Raw genomic sequence first — 23,652 nt, forward strand, 5'->3', positions numbered from 1 at the left:
GCCAGACTCAGATCAAATACCAAGATCTCGTTAAGCGTGTTAAGTATCCGCGAACGCCGACCAGGGCCAGGCCCACCACTCACCTAGGCGGTCTCAACCTGCCATGTCGCTCCGCCACAAAGTAACAGTCGGGGGCCGTCAGGAACCCATGCCCACCTCTACCGGGATGGAGCCACCTGTCCTTTCAGCCCCCTCATCAGAATCACTTGCGGGTACTCAACGAGCCGACCCGACTTTAGTCACCACATGTGTCATGTATATAATGTATATAGTATATACCCGTGATCACCTCCCGAAGTGATCACGGCCCAGTAGTATAGCATGGCAGACGGACAAGAGTGTAGGGCCACTGATGGAACACTAGCATCCTATACTAAGCAGTAGGATAGCAGGTAAGGGTATCAACTGTAGCAACAATGACAGGCTATGCATCAGGATAGGATTAACGGAAAGCAGTAACATGCTACACTACTCTAATGCAAGCAGTATAGAGAAGAATAGGCGATATCTGGTGATCAAGGGGGGGCTTGCCTGGTTGCTCTGGCAAGTAGGAGGGGTCGTCAACTCCGTAGTCGAACTGGGCAGCAGCAGTGTCGGTCTCGTAGTCTACCGGAGAGAAGAGGGGGAAGAAGCAGTAAATACGGAGCAAACAAAGCATCACAAAACATAAGGAGGCAAAACGCGGTGCTAGGTATGCCCTAACGCGGTAGTAAGCGATACCGGTGAAGGGGGGAAACATCCGGGAAAATATCCCCGGTGTTTCACGTTTTCGGACAGATGAACCGGAGGTGAAATGTTGCAGGTTCACTATGCTAGGGACGTGTGTTGGACGAACGGACTGCGTATCCGGATTCGTCTCGTCGTTCTGAGCAACTTTCATGTTGAAAATATTTTAATCCGAGTTACGGATTAAAAGATATGATTTTCTAAAGATTTTATTAATTTCTGGAATTTAATTAATTATTTAAATTAATTCAAAAATGGATTTATGACATCAGCATGATGTCATGTTGACATCAGCAGTCAACTGGGGTTGACTAAGTCAAACTGACATGTGGGTCCAGTGGGACCCACCTGTCATTCCCCGTTTAGGTTAATTAGTGTTTAGCTAAATAATTACTGTTTAATTAGATTAATTTAAATAAGATTAATTAACTTACTTAATTAATTAATTAATTAATTAATTTTAATTTTATTTATTTATTTATTAATTTTTATTAATTAATTTATTATTATCATTATTATTATTATTATTTATTATTTTTATTTTTATTTTATATATATATATATATTTTTATTTTTATTTTTTATAAAACGTTCTAGTGGGCTGGGCCCCGTTGTCAAGTGGCCTAGGGCTTAATGGGTGCGGGCGACGGTTTCGGGTGCGACCCAATCGGGCGCACGCCCAAGGGCACCGTGGCGGTCGAGGCCAGCAAGGTCGGGCGGTCACCGGAGGGAGACGCCGGCGGGAGAGCAGTAGGGCGGCGCCGGAGCGGGGCTGCGGTCCATAGGGGAGTGGCCGTGGTCGAGCCAGACGGCCGGGACGAGGCACGGGCGCCAGGGCGCGGTCGGGCGGCCGTGTACGGCGAGGCGACGACGGGGAACGGCTCGGGCGCGATGGCCATCCAGAGGAGGCGCGACGAGCGCGGGTAGGCCGCGAGCGAGCACGGCCTCGGGCGCGCGGTGACAGAGGAAGAGGGAAGAGGAGGAGGGCGCTGGACGCGGCGGGGCGCAACGGAGGAGCGCGCGGAGCGGCCGAGCCGGGGCAGGGGGAGAGGAGAGGGGAGCGCTCACGGGGGGGGTGTAGGGCTCGTGGCAGCGGGGGTCGAGGGGGATGGCGGGGACGGCGGCGTAGAGGATGCTGGCCGGCGGGGAGCTACGGTGGCGACGGCGATCCGGGCGGCGGGGCGAGCGCGACGGCGCCGGCCTCCGGGCGGCGACGCGGGATCGGGGTCTGTGGGCTCGGGGAGGAGGATGACGAAGGGGCGGCGTCGGGGCGAGGTGGCGCCGGCGACGGGCGCCGTCGTCGAGGTCGCCGGGGGGGGGGGGCGGGATCGGGGCGATCCCGATCCAGATCGGGGAGGAGAGGCCGATGTGGGGGGGGGGAGAGTGGGACGTGGCTTTAGGTCACAGGGGGGTGCGGGGATAAGGCGACGGGGTGGGCTGGCCTGGTGGCTGACTGGGCCGACCTGTTGGGTCGGTTGGCCCGGGGGTCTTTTTTTTTGGTTTGGTTTTCTTTTATCTATTTCCTTTTTACTGTTTTATCTCATTTTCTATTTACTATAGTTTTATAAAATGCTAAATTAGTTCCTAAAATAGTGTTACTACTTATTCTATTGTCAAAATAACTTGGGCTCCCAAATAAATTAGTTTAATATTTTATATATTATAAAAAGCATTTAATTATTGGTTTTAGCTGCTGTTTTGCTCATTTTAGAGTATTTACACATTTTATAAAAGTGTGGTTTCTCCTCCATTATTACTTAGGATTTATTTGTTCCAATTTGAACATTTTAGTTTTAATGTTTGAAAACTTTTATCGTTTGCCTTGATTTTGAATTTTGAATTTGAACGGGATTGAATCATCGGGAGAATAACAACAGTGATCGTGGTGATGTGGCCCCATTAGCAGGGAATTACTGTAGCCTTATTATCCGGGCGTCACAGCACCCAAACATGAGCAATTAGTAAGGGAACTGCAGTGCCCAAAGCACGAGGACCACCACTCCGAATCCCAACTCAACGCTTAAAGGAAGAAGATTTGTTCTCAGGTCAGGTTCTGTAGCTATGGTTCATACTCCTTTGCTCTTGCATTACTGTATTTACTCATACCAACTATTTTCAAATTTGAAGGATGGAATTGAAACTCCAATGGCGCAACAGGTATGTTTTAAACCTGTTTCTTTAACTGGTTTGCTGTTGTAACCTACTCTATGTTGATTTCAGTTTCAATTGAATAAACAGTTATGTTCTCATGTCATGCACATTACAAGTGTTATTATTGCTCTATAGTTACCCACACTTATATTCTGTCTATTCTGCTTTGGCTTGAACAAATATTATTTGAACTGTGTCTCTATCTTGATTTGGCAACAAAAACTAGAATGATATAGATCATAAAGTGACCATGGTACATAGATATATGTTTGTTTCATGCTGTTATCCTGTCCACTTTACTACTGAACTCATTTACCAAAATGAGTTTTACATACAACATGGTAAACATGTGATGTGTCTGCTTGTTTCTCTTTTAGAATGCGGACAAAATATTGGAGAACAGTACTGCGTTATCCAGGAAGTAATGCAGATAAGGTTCAAGATAGTGAGACATCCCTGTTGGTCTCCAAGAAAGCTGATAAAAACTATCTTGATGACAGTGAGGGAAGCCAAAAGTCCTGTCTTGATGTAGTGTTCGAGTTACTAGCCACTACTGCTGGCACAAGCTCTTCGAACTCGCTGCCTGAATCAGTTCGTCTTCTTGAGTCTCAACTTCAAGTTGAAAGACATCGATCAGATGTGCTGCGACAGGAAGCTGAAGGACTGAGGAAGTCCTTGCAGAATTCAGATGCATATTTTCTGGTGCAACAGCAAGCGCTGGAGGATTTAAGCGCCAAACAAGAGAAAGTTAATAAGCTTGCTAAGCATCTTGCCAGCATTATGGGTACCCAGGATATTGTTTCTTGAGATCTTCTGAAGTGGTTTCAGTTCTGGATTTGTTTTGCTGCGGCGTTTATTTGCGCTGGTCGCCAACTTGGACAACTAGTGTATATGATATGCTGCTTTGCTCCCTATATTTGCACTGGTGGCGAACTTTGATGCCCAGTGGATGTAATATGTGTAATAGCCGTGATAGCCTAGCGTTAGTTGCTTGCTTATTTATTTCCTTGTTGTCTTGTTTATTTGTTTGCTTGTAGTCATTGCAGTTCTTTTTCCGCGGTTAGCTAGTGGCTGCAATAACCTATTTTTTAAAACTAGGCCACAATAACCATGGGCTAATATTTACTGTAGTGACACTGGGCCTCCTACTGGCCGTAGAAACAGTGGGCCTTCTACGGGCCGTAGAAACAATGGGTCTTCTATGGGCCGTAGAAACAATGGGCCTTCTGCGGGCCGTATCATCGATGGGCGTTATACGAGTCGTATGATCGATTGGCCAAACATGGGCCAAACAGCCCGCATAATGGTCGTAAACGGGCTAGAGTTGGAATCGTCCGTTCATGGGCTGACCATAACGGGCCATCATTAATAGGCCGTATTTCGTGACGCCATGAAAACGGCCCAACGTATTAACGGACCACAAACGGGCCGACTGTAACCACGGGCTGAATTTGGCCCACAAGCAGAAAATGACAGTAACGAGCCGTAAGTAAACGAATGCTGGAAATGAGCCCAAGAATAAATGGGCTCTGAGAAGGCCGAAAGATAACATGGGCTGGAAACGGCCCAACGGAATAACGGGCCGTTAATGGGTATAAAGTGATACACTGTTCATTACGGGCCAGTTTCACCACGGGCCATTAATGGGTGTAAAGTGATACACTGTTCATTACGAGCCAGTTTCACCACGGGCCTTTAATAGGCCAAGAGTTACATAGGGCCTCATATGGGCCGAAAGACGTCATGGGCCATACATGCGCCAGAAGTGAAAACGGTCTGGAATCATATTGGATGGCCTAGATGACGCTACTGGGCCTAATTCGGATAGAGCGTAACGGGCCTTGGGTTAGCGGGTTGTAAATGGGCTATATGCGAACAGGCCGTTAACAGGCTTTCCATGGGCCGGCCCGCCACCTTTTGACCAAGTCAAACGGGCCGGCCTTTTCATAGGAATGGGCCTCTGTTGGGCCGTGCCACGTGTCGACGAATCATAGGTGCCTTCCGTCCAATGAGTGGATGACATCTGTCCCAACGATGAGCCGACACGTGTTTCCTCCAGCCAATGATGATTTTACACGTGGAAAATCCCCATTGGTCGGGGCTGTTAACAGGTTATCGGATCCAAAACCAGACCCGATAGCTTAATGGTGTTCCGTTACGGTGGATGCCACGTGTCGGTCACCCTTGACGAAAGCACTTCTGTGACGCGCGATTTATCGTCATGGAAGTGGACACTTCCATGATGATAATTTTGGTAATGTCATGGAACACTTCTACGACATCACATGTATGACTATCTTGATTCTGTCATAAATTTGTCATGGATGTACATGCATGACAAAAAACGCGACCTACTGTGACAAACACGTATCATCACGGAAGTGTATTTTTTTGTAGTGTGAGTATGCACCGTTGCGACAGTTCGTCGTGCTGAGACACCACGTGATGATCGGGTGTGATAGGCTCTACGTTCACATACAATGGGTGCAAGACAGTTTTGCACATGCGGAATACTCGGGTTAAACTTGAAGAGCCTGGCATGTACAGACATGGCCTCGGAACACTGGAGACCAAAAGGTCGAACTTGAATCATATAGTAGATATGATCAACATAGAGATGTTCACGATTGAAAACTACTCCATCTCACGTGATGATCGGACATGGTTTAGTTGATTTGGATCACGTGATCATTTAGATGACTTGAGGGATGTCTATCTAAGTGGGAGTACTTAAGTAATTGGGACAATTGCATTTTTACCCCTAGTTGGTTCCTACCCACGGGTTCTGCCCTTACTTTTCGAGCTTGCTCAGTTTTTCCCTTACTTTTTCCATCGAGGTCCCTCGAATGCCCTTTGACCGTTTGACCGAAACTTTGAAAATTCATAACTAATTCATATGAACTCGGAAAAAGGCAAATAAGATATCAAAATGTTCAGATAAACATTACCTTTATGTGCATATTATTTTCATTCAGGACAAAAGCACCCTTTAAAATACCTAAGGTAATTAATGTTATTAACGTTATCAAAAATAAAAAGTTATAAATAATATTTTTTTCATGAATAAAAGATACATGCAAATGTAGGTGATGTTTTCTGAACATCCAGATATCTTATTTCCATTTTTCTGAGTTCGTATCATCTTGTTAAGAATGTTCTAATGACTTTGACCATTATTTGGAAACTTCATAACAAGTTGATACGAACTCAGAAAAATGCAAATAAGATATTAGGATGTTCAGAAAACATCACCTACATTTGCATGTAATTTTTATTCATGAAAAAATATTGTTTATACCTTTTTATTTTTAATAATGTTAATAATATTAATTACCTCCGGTAGTTTAAAGCGTGTGTTTTCCTGAATGCAAATGATATGCACATAAAGGTAATGTTTATCTACACATTTCGATATCTTATTTGCATTTTTCTGAGTTCATATGAATTAGTTATGAATTTTCAACGTTTTGGTCAAACGGTCAAAGGGCATTGGAGGGACCTTGACGGAAAAAGTAAGGGCAAAACTGAGCAAGCTCGAAAAGTAAGGGCAAAACCCGTGGGTAGGAACCAACTAGGGGTAAAAATGCAATTGTCCCTAAGTAATTCGATTAATTGAACTTTAATTTATCATGAACTTAGTCCTGATAGTATTTGCAAATTATGTTGTAGATCAATAGCTTGCGTTGTATCTCTCCTATGTTTTTGATATGTTCCTAGAGAAAACTAAGTTGAAAGATGATAGTAGCAATGATGCTGACTGGGTCCGTGATCTGAAGATTATCCTCATTGCTGCACAGAAAGAATTGTGTCCATGATGCACCGCTAGGTGACAGACCTGTTGCAGGAGCTGATGCAGACATTATGAACGTTTGACAAGCTCAATATGATGACTACTTGATAGTTTACGGCACCATGCTTTACGGCTTAGAATCGGGGCTTCAAAGACATTTTGAACGCCACGGAGCATATGAAATGTTCCAAGAGCTGAAATTGGTATTTCAGACTCATGCCCGTGTCGAGAGGTATGAGACCTCTGACAAGTACTTTGCCTCCAAGATGGAGGAGAATTGCTCAGCTAGTGAGCATGCGCTCAGAATGTCTGGATACTACAATCGCTTGAATCAAGTGGGAGTTAATCTTCCAGATAAGATAGTGATTGACAGAGTTCTCTTGTCACTATCACTAAGTTACTAGAACTTCGTGATGAACTATAATATGCAAGGGATGATGAAAACGATTCCCAAGCTCTTCGCAATGCTGAAATCAGCGAAGGTAGAAATCAAGAAATAGCATCAAGTGTTGATGGTTAACAAGACCACTAGTTTCAAGAAAAAGGGCAAGGGAAAGAAAGGGAAACTTCAAAAAGAATGGCAAGAAAGTTGCCACTCCCATGAAGAAGCCCAAAGCTAGACCCAAGCCTGAAACTGAGTGCTTCTACTGCAAAGGAAATGGTCACTAGAAGTGGAACTGCCCTAGATACTTGGCGGATAAGAAGGATGGTGGCGTGGTTCTAAGTCTAACAGTAGAATGGGGGGTAGGTATGAGGAGGCAAGATCCTAGCTACGATGAGGTTGTGCAAGCAAGATTTACGAGTTCAGGGCCTTCTCGGAGGATGTAACAGACCTACGTCTCGGTGCCTGGAGGCTTGGTCGATTTGATTATGCGTGAAGTTACAGGGGGTGTGAACCCTTGTCCCTGAGGAGGGGGTGGCTTATATAGAGTTCGCCAGGCCCCTCCCGCCCTCAGTTACACAGGGTTTAAGGTACATAAAGACAGGGCATTACTGGTAACGCTAGTAATAAAGATACATGAATGACCATTAAGCCTATAGAGTAAACGTCCGACCGTTGCCGTCAAGAGCGACTTTAGACCTTCTAGCTGTCGAGTGATTCTTGTTGCGGTCGAGTGTGTACTCCATGGTCGAATGAAATTGGGTCTTCCGAGTGGAATACCTCTGGTCGAGTGGATGATGTTATCCATTGAGTTCCTCTGACTTTAAGTTAATGTCCTTGGGAAGGGTGTCTAGGTCAAGCCTATGACCCTACCCTAGGTACATGTCATCGTCATTAGCCCCCGAATGGTTCAGGGTTCGAGTGGAAAAAGAAGTTGAAAATGGTTCTGGCTCTGATTATGCTGCAGGACTGTTTTCCTTGGATAGACGAACCATGTAACAACTTGGACTTCATTTTCAGTCGCCTTGATCCAGTCCTAAATAGTCGAGTGAACTTTACTGATAAGCTTCAAGTGTTGATACGATAAAAATCTTCAGTGTGATTGTCTGCTCTGCCATCCCCGGATCTCATGGGATTTGAACTTTGGGAAGCGCGCGGGACGGGGAGGTCTGTAGTAAACGGGACGAATTAGGCAGGGACGCCTCGATCCCTGCGCCACCATTTTTGCCACGTACCGAGCGCGCGATAGTTGCGGGATTTGACAGGATTGCCTGGGCCCAGAGGCCAATCACTCGGAAACGAATCCATATAAGGCGTCGGGGCCGATCGTTTTTGCAAAGTGCGCCTCATTCCCCTTCTTCCTCCTCCATTTCTCCACCGCATCTGCTTCCACCCTCGACGTCGCCGCCCGCACGTGCGCATCCCGCTGCGATGGTGAAGGACAAGACGGCGGCGCTAGAGCGCGCAAAGAAGGGGGCGGCGAAGGGAAAGGGAAAGAAGACCAGTCGGGGCAGCTCATCGTCAAGATCTACTCTATCGCGCGGCTGGATCCAGGGCGATTGGATCCAGTCCACGATTGAGCTGGACGACCTGCAAGACCTGGTCGAGAGTGGGCTAATTGATCATGGCTCCTGGAGGCTTCCGGGGGACGAGACCAAGCCGCAGCCGCAGGAGGGTGAATGTGTCCTCCTCGCTACTCACGTCGACCATGGTTTTTCTTTGCCTCCACATCCCTTTTTCCATGCTTTTCTGAATTTCTTTGGGGCTCAACTCTACCATTTCTATCCCAAGACAATCACGTACCTCGCTGCCTTTGTCTCCATGTGTGAGAATTTCTTGGGCCGACTGCACTGGGGCCTGTTTAAGCACATTTTCACATGCCGCTCGCAGACCGTGAAGAAAGCTAATCCGCGTGATGAGAAAACCCAGGTGATCCAAATGTGTGGGGGTTTAGGTAACCAGATGAGGGGAAAGAGTGCTTTTCCTCCTATGACTCTCCCTGACTCGGTTAGAGGGTGGCAATCGACTTGGTTCTACTGCAAGGACAAACCGACCCCTGGTCCGTCGACCGGCCTTCCTCCTTTTTCTCTGGAGCGAGTTCAGAAACCCAATTCTTTGAAGGTGACTGCAGCAGAGAAGGTGGAGGTGAACATGTTGATGGAGCGAGTAGTCCAGTTGATCCGAGAGGGCGTGACTAGAATGGATCTGCTTGAAGTATTCCTCAGTCGACGTATTCAGCCTCTCCAGGCCCATGACCACTCCATGTGGATGTACTCGGGAATTGAAGATTCCACTCAGATCCATCCAGAGGACGTTGCTGAGGGGACAGTGGCGCTATGGGTGCAAGGCATCACAGGAAACAAGGACAACCCTAGGGGGTCTCGAAGATTTGCACCATTCGACGCCAACCACCAACCAGACAAGGTCTGATCTTGATTTCCGAGTCCCTTTCATTCTAATTTGTAGTTGTTTGTTGAGTTGACCATTCTTTGTATACCTCCTTTGCTTTGCAGATCTATACGGAGACGTACTCAATGCCGAACGGAGAGCAGGAGCAGGACCAAGAAGGAGAAGGAAGTGGAGACGAAAGCATGGACTGGCAATCTGATGGAGGAGAAGAGGAGGGGAGAGCGAGGACTCAAGCAGTGACGAGGAAGTCGAGTCGCCACCTCGCTCAGAAAGGCATTCCAAACAGAAGAATGACCCAGCAAGTATCCGGGGCAAAGCGACGGCACCGACTGGCCAGGCTTCGAAGCGCACTCGGACATCTTCTCCGGTGCCGACTAAGAAGGCTTCGAAGCAGCTTAAGGTTGGGCCATCGAAGACCCGGAAGGCCTTGCCCAAGATCAAGGTTGACATTCCCGTCGCTTCTGCGTAAGTGTTTTGTTTTTTGCCTTTTGCTCCAGGAACCTTATACCGGATGTCGATCCATTTTCTTGTTTGACCAGGTGAATATTGGGATTTGCAGTGCCGCTACTTCAGGGACTTCCGTTTATAAGGACGATGAGGAGGAGATGGAAGACGCAGTCACATCTAAGGCGGGTATGAATCTTGTCATATTGTTTCTTTTTTGCCAACTATTTCCTCGGTCGACTGAACTCTTATGGTCGACTCTTTTGTAGTTTCGCAAAACGTTATTGAACTTCTGGATGACAATGAGGAAGTGCCTCAGAAGCCCACTGGGAGGAGGAGCAGGACCTTAGGCAGGAAAGTGCCAGCTAACAAGACGCCCCAGTCGACCCCGACAACAGAACCAACAACCCAGCAGTCCGGAGACTTCAACCGTGCTTCTGTTACTTTTGCAGTTCCCTTGTCCAGTGGACAACCTTCAGCGTCGACTGCGCAGGCACCTGTTTCGCCTGTGCGACTCCATGCTTCAGATCCCCAAGCTGCTGCAACTGTCCCCTCAGTTTCAATCTTCGCTGGTCATCCTGCCCCGGAAGACCCAATAAGTGCTGCTAAGGAATCTATACGCCAGGCAGGCTTTATGATGGAGCAAATGAAGGTGGTGCGTGATGCCAGCCAAGCTGCTTATGACGCCAGCTCAGCCCTTCAGGCCAACGTCCAGGTTAGTCGACTTCCAACTGATCTTCAGCTTGACGCTTGTTCTGTTAGGATATGCTATTTGCAAACTGCTTCTCTACTATAAGATGTCCGTGGATGAGTCTTCATCTTGCATCTGTACACCCAGTGGGTGTTTTCAGCTTTTTTAGAGTAATTTTTCCACTTGAGTCGACACGTTGAGTAATTTTTCACTTGATTCGACCGTGTCGTGTCTTTGAACTAGTGGGGGCAAGCAGAGTGCACCCACTGGGTGTAGTCCCCGAGACCGCCGTCGAATGTTTGATTCGGTGGGGATCTACATCAAAAAATACACTTGTACAATTCTTCCACTCGGTGTAGACGGATCGTGCCGAGTGGGATTCAGACCAGTGGGGGCACGCCAACTGCACCCATTGGGTGTAGTCCCCGAGACCGCGGTCGACTGCGGGCAGTCGACGGTGGTCTGATAACAAGTATTGGCACGCTCCTTCTCTCTTTTTTTGAACTTACGTCGAGTGAAAAGCAGAACTAGTGGGGGCATGCCAAGTGCACCCACTGGGTGTAGTCCCCGAGACTACTGTTGAATGTTTGATTCGGCAGTAGTCTTAGAACTCTTTTGTTGTAATAATTTGAACTTGAATCTCTTTCGCTCGGGAGCAATTGATCTCTGTCTCAGTCGACTGACATGTCTTTATTTATGCAGAAATCTTGTGACTTCGGGAGTCAGTTTGCTGATTTGCAGAAGCAACAGATCCAACTCAATCTCGACTTGTCTTTAGCCAAGGAGAACCTGAAGAAGGCACAGGATGAAGCAACTGCCATGGGAGGTAATGACATGTCAACTTTTTACTTTGACATTTTTCTTTTTCATCCGTTGAACCGAGTGACACTACTCGAGCAGATGTGCGTATTGAAAACAGACAGCTCCAGGCTCGTCTCAAGAATGTTATTTATTTAAAAAAATGAAGCAGGCGCTGGAGCAGAAGGATCTTGACCTTGCCGTAGCTCAGAAGACGGCGCGAGAGAAAACTGAACTTGCCAACAACAAGCTGGCTTCAGTTGGCACGTTAGAATATGAAAACGCCAAACTGAAAAACTGCCATCGGTGAGGCCAACCAGGAAGTCGTGCAGCTGAAGAAGGACAAGGCGGCTTTGTCCGACAAAGTTGGAGATCTCACACAGAAGAGAGACGAGTTGGAGGCTTATCTGGGAGGGCTCGCCAAGAAGTTTTTTCTTATGCTTGAAGGTGCCTTTCCTTATCCGACTGACTTGCTGTTGTCGACTCGTTATATAATTGTTGACTTATCGTTTTATTGTGAGTGTAGAATTCTGCCAAAACATCGAGGAAGAGACTGGACGGATCGAGACGAGCTTGGACCCTATACTCTCCCCTGTTAAAGATGAAGCTGCCATGAACGTGCTCCGACTGGAATCTCGCCTCTCAGGCGTCATGGACTACCTTGCGCGACTGGAAGTGGCAGTGTCGCGGATTGACACGGCGCTCTAGCCCCAGGTGACATTTCAGAATGATCTCGAGTCCCTGATGACTCGACTTAATGAGATCCCTGGTCAAGTGCAAGAATGGAAGAAGTCAGCTGCACGATGTGGCGCTGACGTGGTTCTGTCTCTGGTTCGCGTCCATTGCAAAGAGGCCAGGGAAGATAAGCTTGCAGCGCTCAAAGTGGCCAATACTAAGAAGCTCGACTTCCAGTCCTTCATGGAGACCTTCATTGAAGCAGCCACTCGTATTGCAGACAGGATCGACTTGGACGAATTTGTCGAGCCTGCCAGCCCTCCTCCGGCGGAGTGAACAAACTTTATGCTCTGGTTAAATTTGCCTCGGAATGCCGAGTGATTCTGTAACCATAAAACTCTTTCGGGCCTGATGCCCAAGCACTTTTATCTGTGGTTCGGAACCTCGTGGGATTTATCTAATCTTGGCTTTTTTCTTGGATATGCTTGTTTTTTGTCTCCGAGTGGCACAAGTTCCTTCACTCAGAGGAGACTTTTATATATGTGATGCAGATCTGAAGAGGAGGTCGCAAACGACCTGTACCTCGTCGACCTTTCGGATCAGGATGGAGTGTACGTTGTACTTGTGGCGTAGCTCTAAGGAGAAGGTCATGGACGACCTGCACCTCGTCGTCCTTGCGGATCGGGAAGGAGCGTATGTTTGTACTTGTGGCGTAGCTCTGAGGAGAAGGTCACAGACGACCTGCACCTCATCGTCCTTGCGGATCGGAATGGAGCGTACGTGGTAATTGTCTCCGAGTGAGAGGCTTGCTCACCACTCGGTAGGACTTTTTAAACTTACACTACTAGGAAAAGGGCTATAGATGGAATGGCCACTAATGGCGCACCAGACATGTGGTGCGCCATTGCTATATAGCAATGGCGCACCATGTGCTGGTGCGCCATTAGTGTGAAAGACACTAATGGCGCACCAGACAAACGGTGCGCCATTAGTAACATTTTTTTTGCCAGACATACTAATGGCGCACCAGGACATAGTGCGCCATTACTAGTTGTAACTAGTAATGGCGCACCAGCAACATAGTGCGCCACTAAAATATTTTTTTATTTTTTACTTTTTTGCAAAACTACTAATGGCGCACCTGGTGCAGTGCGCCATTACTAGTTTAAGCTAGTAATGGCGCACTGCTCCCCGTGCGCCATTAGTGTATATTTCATGGACACTTGATCTCGATCCCCCTCCATCTCGCGATCGCTATCCCACCTCGCCAGATCCGGTCCCCCTCGCCGCCAAGCACCCCCTGCACCCTCTACCCCGCTCCACCGGGCGCCGCCACCGACCCCCCGCACCCTCCCCCGCTCCACCGCCGCCGACGACCCACCGCACCCTTCCCTGCTCCACCGCCGCAGCCGACGACCCACTGCACCCTCCCCCGCTCCACCGCCGCCGACGACCCACCGCATCCTAGCTCCCCTGCTCCACCGCCGCCGATGACCCACCGCACCCTCCCCGGCCCGCTCCACCGCCGCCGACGACCCCCTGCACCCTCTCCAGCCTGCTCCACCGTCACAAATGAATGCTATAGCTAATTCCTCCCTCTCCCTCGCCAGTCCCCCTTCGTCCCTCTCCCCCGCGCCAGTTCCTCTCCGTCCGCTCCCAATCCGCGCCCCCGCCGCCTCCCTCTCCCCATCCTCCCCTCCGACCCCACCCCACTCTCGCCGGAGCAGCGCCGCAGGGCCGACACCAACCTCGCCCTCGCCCGCGCGCGCCGCAACCTCCACCTCGCATTCAACAGCTACACATTCTACACCGAGGACAAGGACATGAAGAGCGATGGTTATCAGAACTCCGGGGTAACGATGGAATCCTACACCGGTAACGACAAGGACAGAGCACCCCCCGCAACCCCCGATGACCCACCGCACCCTCCCCCGCTCCACCGTCGCCGAGCACCCCCCGCACCCTGTTTTTATAAAAATTATTACTGTTTTTATAAAAAAATATTACTGTTATGATTTAAACAAGTTTCAACATATTTAAACACAAATAAATATCAAACAGCATTTTAAATGCATTTTTTATAAAAATTATTACTGTTTTTATAAAAAATATATTACTGTTATGATTTAAACAAGTTTGAACATATTTAAACACAAATAAATATCAAACAGCATTTTAAATGCATAAAAAAAATTGGGGAGCCTGGGAATCGAACCCAGGACCTCCTAGTGTGTGTGCTGCGTGCTGACCAGTCGGGCTAGTGGGCGTGTTCTGATGGAGATAGGGTTAGGTGGGATATAACCTGACCAGTCCAGCTAGTAAGTAAAACAAAATTCTAATGGCGCACCAGGGGGAGGTGCGCCATTAGAATCGACGTACTTATGGCGCACCAGGGGAGGTGCGCCATTAGAATTTTTATACTTGTTCCCCTCGCACTGTCGCCTCCCTCCCTCCCTCGCTCGCCAGATCCCCCACTCCTCGACCCCAACCGTACGCCGCCGCCCCCTTGCTCCGCCCCCTCCGTCCGCCGCGCCTGCACGCCGGCGAGCGCGGCCCCGACGTGCCCATCCCGCCTGCCCCTGCCGTGCTCCGCCACCGGCCCCTGCTCTCCTTCGACCGCGGCGAGCGAGGACCCGGAAGAGCTCGGATCCCGACCGCGACCCCTTCGCCGACCCCGACCCCGACCCCTCCGGCGACCAGGTACCTCTCCTCCTTCCTCCTTCCTCCCTCTCTCCACCATTCCCCATTCCCTCCCACCTGTCCAGCGCCGACTCCATCACCATGGACTGACTCCCTCGCAGTCGAGATCCGCCCCGTCGACGTCTAGCAGCCCAGCTCGACCTCCAGCCACTCCAGCTCCCTGGCGCGCCAAAAAGGTGGCAGCTCGTAGGTAATAACACAGAACCTCAAGGTGACCAGGGCTCAAGGTACTAACACAGAAGCTGACAATGGCCCATGCTCTAGTTCTGTCCATTCTCTACCACTTCGAGGGTAACTTTGAATTTCAGAAATTTTCGAAGAAACAAAATATGAACTGTATGATACAATATAGAGCAGACTTGGTGAGTCAAGTTTTAGCTCCTTTCTCCGAACTTCATCTCGTAGCTGACAGTAATCCAAGGCCTGAAATGTCGAATAATATTTTCCAGATAAGTTAAGAAGATCATAGGGCCTCTGTATTTGAGAAATGCACACACCCATATTGTGAAGACATATCAAACTAAAAAACAATTGCGAGCACTTTAAAAGAGGGTCCTCTGTTTCTGTTATTTTCTAATTCACTATGACCACTTTGCACACACGCAGATGTAATCAACATAACAACATCTGTATTCATCAACCTCTGATATGGATATCATACTCGTGTATTCAGTGATGGCCTAGTGTACACAAAAGTCAGTCACACACCAAACATTGGGAATGCATAGCCTGTTGGAGTATTCCTTCTTGAGCCAGGCTCGTAGCCTCGTACATTGCTTTCAGTATGGGTGTAGAATCTCTAGCAGATAGTTCACTAGTATAACAACAATGGTCATTGTTTAGTATTTGGCACTTCTGTTTAGGTTAAAACAATGTTATTTTTTTGTTCTTTTGCAAAGATTAGAGTGCAGCAGCCCTGTAGATTGTGATTAATTACTATATGATTCAGTTCTAAATATTTTGTTTTATGATCCCAGTGCAAAGGAATTCATATTTTAGTTTAGATCTGTCTATGTAGTGTGTTGTGAAGGTCAAGTTTGAGAAGTGGTGGTGTCGCAGAGCAATCCTCTCCCTTGATAGGTACAATGTCCACTCTTCCACATGTCTTAGTTTTTTTAATGCAATTGCTTCATTGCCATATTACATCATTAACTGTTATATATTCCAAATCGTGCAAAACTTCAATAGGGCAAACCTTATGTGATGATACAGGTTGTTAGTTGCTACTAGAAAGTGTTGAGAGATATTAAAGCGGTGTAACAATTGCTGTCGGGTTTAGCAACTGATATCTTCTTCATCTCCTTTTGCACTGCTTACATGTAAGGTATTGTAGTTTAGGTGCTTCTTTCACCAGCTGCAAAACAATGCAGCTGGTGCTTGATGCATGTGTTAATGCATGCATAATGCTAGTAAGCTCCTGTTATGGGTCTCAAGCATGAATGTACCCCAAGATTTCTATTGGAACTGGACATGTGTTAATGCAATTAGGTGCTTCTTTCACCAGCTGCAAAACAATGCAATTTCATACGTTTTCACCAGCTGCAAAACATCATAAAAATACCATTAGGTACTTCCGTAAACACAAAAATAGAAACAATGCAAGACATGGCTTGTCTCTGATCCTCTGTTTTCTTTTTTCATTGGTTGCATTTTGATCCTAAATGTCAATCAATAAGTCTATTATTAGGAATCAGCAAAGTTGATTATCTATTCTACATAATTTCTAATCTGATGTTTGCATTTCCTAACTGTAGCATTTTTTTTCTCAGACCAAGGCAAATGAAATCGACTAAAGAAAGAAATAGCATTTACCAATTACCACTAACCATGGCACTAATGTTTCACCTTAGATCATATGTTTGTTCTCTGATACACATGTGGGAAACCTTCTAAACAACAACCTATTAATGGTAGTTGTTCTTTGTATTGTGGAATACATCGCATGTTTTATAAATGGGGTCAGATGTATAATTAGTCGATGTATAATCCTGGTACTAATTGGTCTCTTTTGCTGCTTATCAGAGATGGGGGGAAGCAGCCACCGCCGCTCTGCCTCACCGGAGTACGAGTTGGATGCTTTCGAGTTCTTCAGTATCATACTTGGGACTTCAGTATCAGCCACGAGGCAGGTATATAAAACGAGAGATCTCCCCTTCACCCATCTCATTATGATAACTCTGTTGTTTGCTACATCACTCCTTGTCCCAAATTGTAGAGGCTGCCTGACACTTTTATGAACATGCTGGGTGAAGATCCGCCACATAATGTGAAGCTCCGACAGGCCGGCAGCGGGGTTCGCAGGCTGTGGGACGTGGAGTTGGTGATCGAGGAGGGCCACATGTACCTGTGCCGTGGCTGGGAGAAGTTCTACAGTGCCTACGACCTACGGACCGGGTAATTTCTTCTCTTCAGGTACGACGATGACGCCACAATGCTCATCGTGAAGGTTTTCAACACGACTATGTGTCGCATGCGCTACACTGACGACGAAGATGCCAGTGCGTTCTGCCTCTTCTTATTCCTCTACATTTGGCTTTGTCTCACATCGATTGTTAACGGCCATTGTTGCATTTGGACAGGCAATGGGAGCAGCAGCAGCGACACTGGCTACAGCCAAAGCAGCAGCGATTATGGTTGTAGCAAAAGCAACAGCGATTCTGGCTTTAGCGAAAGCAGCAGCGATTCTGGCAGCAGCAAAGACAGCAAGAAGGATGATCCGGACTGGAGTGGGGGAGAAGAGGAGCAGAGTGGGCCGCTGCAGGATGACGATGGGCATCAGGCTGAGGATGACCTAGCGCTGGTGGTGGCTGACCAAGGGCAAGAGATGGTGGTGGCTGACCATGGGCAAGAGATGGTGGTGGCTGACCATGGGCAAGAGATGGTGATGGCTGACCATGGGCAAGAGATGGTGCTGGCTGACCATGGGCAAGAGATGGTGGTGGCTGAGGATGACCTAGCGATGGTCGTGCCCGTCTTGCCTGAAGGTGGCCTCGCGATGGTGGTGGTGCCTGACAATGACCACGCACCGGTGGTGGCGCCGGCGATCCCACAGCTGGGCGACATGACCACGCCAATTGTGGTAGAAGACTACATCCCACAGCTGCCTCCACCGCCTCGCCGCTCTTGGCGCATCAGGCTGAGGAAGGAGAAGGAGAAGAACAATGAGAACTGAACTATGTGAAACTTTTGTAATATGGTGTTGGATGGATAACGATGTTGGATGAACAATGTGAAACTTTTGTAATATGTAACGATGGAACTATGTGTTGGCTATGTATGTATATATGATGAAACTTGTGTGTTGGATATGATTGTTATATGGATGCTTGTTGTATATATATGTGTTGGATATCTCATATGTGAAATACTGACCTGAGATTAAGAAAAAAAGATTTTTTTTTAAAAAAATGCTACTAATGGCGCACTTCCATCTGGTGCGCCATTAGTATACCAGTTACTAATGGCGCACCTGTGGGATACTAATGGCGCACCCGTGGTGCGCCATTAGTATACCAGATACTAATGGCGCACCTGTGGTGCGCCATTACTAAAATATTCTAGTGGCGTGGTGCTAGTGGCGCACCAGTAGTGTGCCATTAGTAGGCAAAACTGGTGCGCCACTAGTAAGCCTTTTTCTAGTAGTGTTAGGCGAGTGCGAGACTGCAGCTAAACCCCCGAGTGAGAGGTTTGCTCGTCACTCGGTAGGATTTTTTATACTTAGGCGAGTACGAGACTGCAGCTAAGCCCCGAGTGAGAGGTTTGCTCACCACTCGGTAGGATTTTTTAAACTTAGGCGAGTACGAGACTGCAGCTAAGCCCACGAGTGAGAGGTTTGCTCGCCACTCGGTAGGATTTTTAAACTTAGGCGAGTACGGAACTACAGCTAAGCCTCCGAGTGAGAGGCTTGCTCACCACTCGGTAGGATTTTTTAAACTTAGGCGAGTACGGAACTGCGGCTAAGCCCCCGAGTGAGAGGCTTGCTCACCACTTGGTAGGATTTTTTAAACTTAGGCGAGTACGGAACTGCAGCTAAGCCCTCGAGTGAGAGGCTTGCTCACCACTCGGTAGGATTTTTTACACTTAGGCAACTACGGAACTGCGGCTAAGCCCCCGAGTGAGAGGTTTGCTCGCCACTCGGTAGGATTTTTTAAACTTAGGCGAGTATGAGACTGCAGCTAAGCCCCTGAGTGAGAGGTTTGCTCACCACTCGGTAGGATTTTTAAAACTTAGGCGAGTACGCAACTGCAGCTAAGCCTCCGAGTGAGAGGCTTGCTCTTCACTCGGTAGGATTTTTTATACTTAGGCAAGTACGGAACTGCAGCTAAGCCTCCGAGTGAGAGGCTTGCTCACCACCCGGTAGGATTTTTTAAACTTAGGCGAGTACGGAACTGCATCTAAGCCTCCGAGTGAGAGGCTTGCTCTTCACTCGGTAGGATTTTTTAAACTTAGGCAAGTACGGAACTGCAGCTAAGCCTCCGAGTGAGAGGCTTGCTCTTCACTCGGTAGGATTTTTTAAACTTAGGCAAGTACGGAACTACAGTAAGCCTCCGAGTGAGAGGCTTGCTCACCACTCAGTAGGATTTTCTTTCTTTGAACTTAGGCGAAGCAGATTCGCAACTAAGGCACCCACTTGGGGATTTTGAACACATATATAAAAAACAACAATCATTCAGGAGACTGTAAACTGTGTCTTTGATAATCAAACTAAGTGGTACTTCTTATTACATCTCAACAGTCTGAATTCTAAAGTATAGAAGGGGTAGAGCAGCTCCGCATTCCAAGCACGTGGCTCGTCTTTATTGTGCTCCATATTGTAGAGGTGATACGCTCCGTTGTGGAGCACCTTGGTGATGATGAAGGGGCCTTCCCAAGCAAGAGCGAGCTTGTGTGGTCACTATTGATCCACTCGGAGAACCAAGTCTCCCTCTTGAAATGCTCGACCTCTCACGTTTCTAGCGTGGAATCGACGAAGGTCTTGCTGGTAAATGGTCGATCGGATCAGGTCCATCTCACTTTCTTCTTCCAGGAGGTCGACTGCATCTTGCCGAGCCTGTTCTCCTTCATCTTATGAGAAAAGTTCGACTCGGGGTGCATTGTGAAGTAAGTCACTCGGAAGCACAGCTTCAGCCCCATAGACCAAGAAGAACGGAGTTTGACTAGTCGACCGATTAGGAGTTGTTCTCAATCCCCAAAGTACTGATGGAAGCTCATCAACCCAAGCGCCTGCTGCATGCTTGAGATCATGCATTAGACAGGGTTTCAGTCCTTTGAGGATCAACCCGTTTTCTCTTTCAGCTTGTCCATTCGACTGGGGATGGGCGACCGAAGCATAGTCGACCTGAGTGCCTTGGGAAGCAAAGAAAGCTCGGAACTCCTCGGAATCGAAGTTCGACCCATTATCTATGATGATGCTATGCGGAACACCATATCTGAATGTTAACTCTCTGATGAAGCTGACAGCGGTACTTGCTTCGGGGTTTTTGATAGGTTTACCATCAATCCATTTGGTGAACTTGTCGACTGCTACAAGCACATGGGTGAAACCACTCCTGCCAGTCCTCACAGGTCCGACCATATCTAATCCCCAAACAGCAAAAGTCCAGACGAGCGGAATGGTCTTCAGGGCTGATGTAGGCTTGTGAGACATGTTGGAATAGAACTGACAACCTTCACATTTGTCGACTATATCTTTTGCCATTTCATTCACTCGTGGCCAATAGAATCCCGCTCGGTATGCTTTGGCCACGATGGTCCGAGAGGACGCATGGTGACCACAGGTCCCCGAGTGGATGTCATTGAGGATCACTCGACCTTCTTCTGGTGTAATGCACTTCTGAGCGACTCCAATAACACTCTCTCTGTAAAGCAGTCCACCCATTACTGTGAAAGCTTTAGATCGACGGACAATCTGACGGGCCTCTTCTTCATCCTCTGGGAGCTCTTTCCTAAGAATATGTGCAATGTACGGCACTGTCCAGTCGGGTATGACAACCAAAACTTCCATGATCAAGTTGACCATGGTTGGGATTTCAACTTCAGTCGGATCAGTAGGGCTCTTAGGCTGCGGGGGCTCTTCTGTGAAGGGATCCTCTTGAACTGAGGGCGTGTGAAGATGCTCCAAGAACACATTACTAGGAATAGGCTCATCCCTGGAACCTATTGTCACGACCGGTTTTTCAATAAAATATTTATTGAGAGACCAATCCCTTTTACGGACCAGTAAAGAAGAATTCCTTCTCACTGGTAGACAATATCTTGGTCATAGAAGAAAAATACCAGGAGTACTGAATATAATACAAGGTTGAGCGGAGACTACTCAACAATTTATTACATGTATGCTGATAAAACACAACGGCGGATACGGTGGCATAACTACTAACTCACGATAACAACGGTGGTGAAAATATCACCGCGAAGCGGGTGATATGACTCCTGAAAACTACAGCTCTTCGAGCGTCGGGGTGAAGCTCGAGGAGATTTATTGCGGGTGGTGGAAGCATATATAATACAAGTGACCAATATCCAGGATCGCACGGGGCTGACTGGGGCTCCTCTAGGCGTCGGACTCACTATCAAACTCTTCATCCATGAGATCGCCTTCGTCAACATCTGGCCAAATCAACAAGCAAGGTGAGTACTATGAAAGTACTCGCAAGACAGTTCGGACATAAGATATAACAAATGTAGACATGATGCATATGAACAGGTTAACAAGTGCACTCAGACATAGAGATAATACTGCACAGGAAATAAAAGAGAAGTCGGGCGGTAGTCCTCCCGAAATCCCAAATTAATATACTGGGTGCCAAACGAGGGTCTGAATGACTCCTCGAGAGGAAAATGCAAGAATAACAATGTCGCAGTCGGGCGTCAAGGCGACACCACATAAAGGGCTTATAATAGAAAATAAAAGGCAGTGCGTGCCACAGTCGGACGTCTGAGCGACATCACATAAAGGGCTTATATTGAAAGTAAAAGACAAACATGCCACAGTCGGACGTCTGAGCGACATCACATAAAGGGCTTATATTGAAAATAAAAGACAAACATGCCACAGTCGGACGTCTGAGCGACATCACATAAAGGGCTTATATTGAAAGTAAAAGACAAACATGCCACAGTCGGACGTCTGAGCGACATCACATAAAGGGCTTATATTGAAAGTAAAAGACAAACATGCCACAGTCGGACGTCTGAGCGACATCACATAAATGGCTTATATTGAAAATAAAAGACAAACATGCCACAGTCAGACGTCTGAGCGACATCACATAAAGGGCTTATATTCATAACTTAGTAGCTCATGAATTTTAAATCATATCAAGAGAATAATCAGGCATGAGATAAACAACAGGGTTAGTCCATCCACAGGAATAACGTTCAGCCAAGTTTACTACTCACGCTCGCTTACCGGAAAGAAAAAATATACCACGAGGTTATGACATAGACATGGATACGCTGATCACGTTACTTGACCATGGATACGATGACTCGGAAGGATTTGACTCTGCAGAGTTTGTACTTTAACCACAGCCAACGGATTTCAGTAGTCATGGGGACTAGTTCCGTTTACGGTGTTTTGGAAGAAACACGTCTAACCAGTACACACCCATTCAACATTCCGAAGCCAGGAATCACCCTCGGCAACGTTCAAGAAAAACCTTGAGACGGGGAGGCTACAACCTCGCGTAGCATGGGATCAAATTTCTATACGCGCGCTCTAAGGGGTGCCCCCCTCTCTGTCCCAACCGGAAACACCCATGCCCCCTGACCGGATGACTGCCTTTAATCCAGGGCCATGGAACCCTCATCCCGGCCCCTCTGTTTGGTGTGTACACGGAAAGAGGTTACCAACTTACTAAACCGCATTCTGGCAGAAAACATGTGGTAGCACGGAAGGGGGAAGAACGATAACGTGACTCCGTCCACGTTAACGTCGGAATTAATCGGATGACGTAAGGCTGGCATGCTACAACAGTACCACCTTACTGCCCTTCATGTCACCACATGACTAGGCCATCTCTCATCAGAGATCACAGTAACTTTGGAACACACGGGTAGTTGCCTCACATGCAACGAGATACTCACCGATACTCATATGCCATGCACAACCTTTCACGCAAACATGCAAAACACCTATCATATCAAAGGTTCAAACATGCTTGCCTGGTTCAGAGAAGTCGGAGTCTAGCTCGGCGAAGTTCGCGGCTCCGTCACCTCTCCCGGAACCTACGGTATAGCGAAAAATGCGTACTAACGTGAAAACCAACGCGTGCAGAAAAGCTGTTCCAAAAAAATTTCAAATAAATCCCATAAAAAACTAGACAAAATTGTAAGACTGTCAGAAAAAGAATCACTCAAAAATCACTTTTTATTAAAAAGTTATAAGGGTTTCTGTCCAGGGACTCATCTGTAATGAAACAGAAAAGTTCCAGGGGCTTAACTGAGAAAACAGAAAACGGTTCGAATAGAAACGCGCCAGCCCACAGAGAAAACATACTCTGCCCGAAGGCGCCAACAGAAAACCCTTCGGGGGTGAAAGAAGAGAGGCTGACGTCGGGGGTCCACATGTCAGGTTTGAAAAACCTCGCCGGCGCCCGAAGGCTGCGGTGGTCGCCGGCGTCGAACCACGGCGAGTCACGGAGATCGGAGTGTACCAAGAGTATCAGCGTGTCCTTCCGCATCGGTGGGTGGTGGACTTGGTCGTCGGAGAGCACCACGTCGACGGCGACAATTTCTCTGGCGGACGGCGGCTCGGGCGATGGTGGGGAACTCCGGTGGTGTGCTGCAACCTTCGAATTGAAGCGCGGGTCAGAAGGAGGGATGCACTAGAGAGCCACTGGCAAGAGATGGGAGGCAGAGGTGCACGCACGGGAGCGAATCAAG

The 23,652-nt window shown here is 47.7% G+C and overlaps 1 protein-coding gene across 1 annotated transcript; it reads left to right on the plus strand.

The window, feature by feature from the left end:
* The first annotated feature begins 16,966 nt into the window (after positions 1-16,966).
* On the plus strand, positions 16,967-19,513 carry LOC141027645 (uncharacterized). Its single transcript, XM_073504791.1, has 3 exons — positions 16,967-17,264; positions 17,346-17,674; positions 19,502-19,513. Exons 1-3 carry the CDS (start codon positions 17,198-17,200, stop codon positions 19,511-19,513), a joined length of 408 nt encoding a protein of 135 aa, XP_073360892.1. The 5' UTR covers positions 16,967-17,197.
* The last annotated feature ends 4,139 nt before the right edge of the window (positions 19,514-23,652 follow it).

Source organism: Aegilops tauschii, chromosome 1 (genome assembly GCF_002575655.3).
Source record: "Aegilops tauschii subsp. strangulata cultivar AL8/78 chromosome 1, Aet v6.0, whole genome shotgun sequence".
NCBI lineage: Eukaryota > Viridiplantae > Streptophyta > Magnoliopsida > Poales > Poaceae > Aegilops > Aegilops tauschii.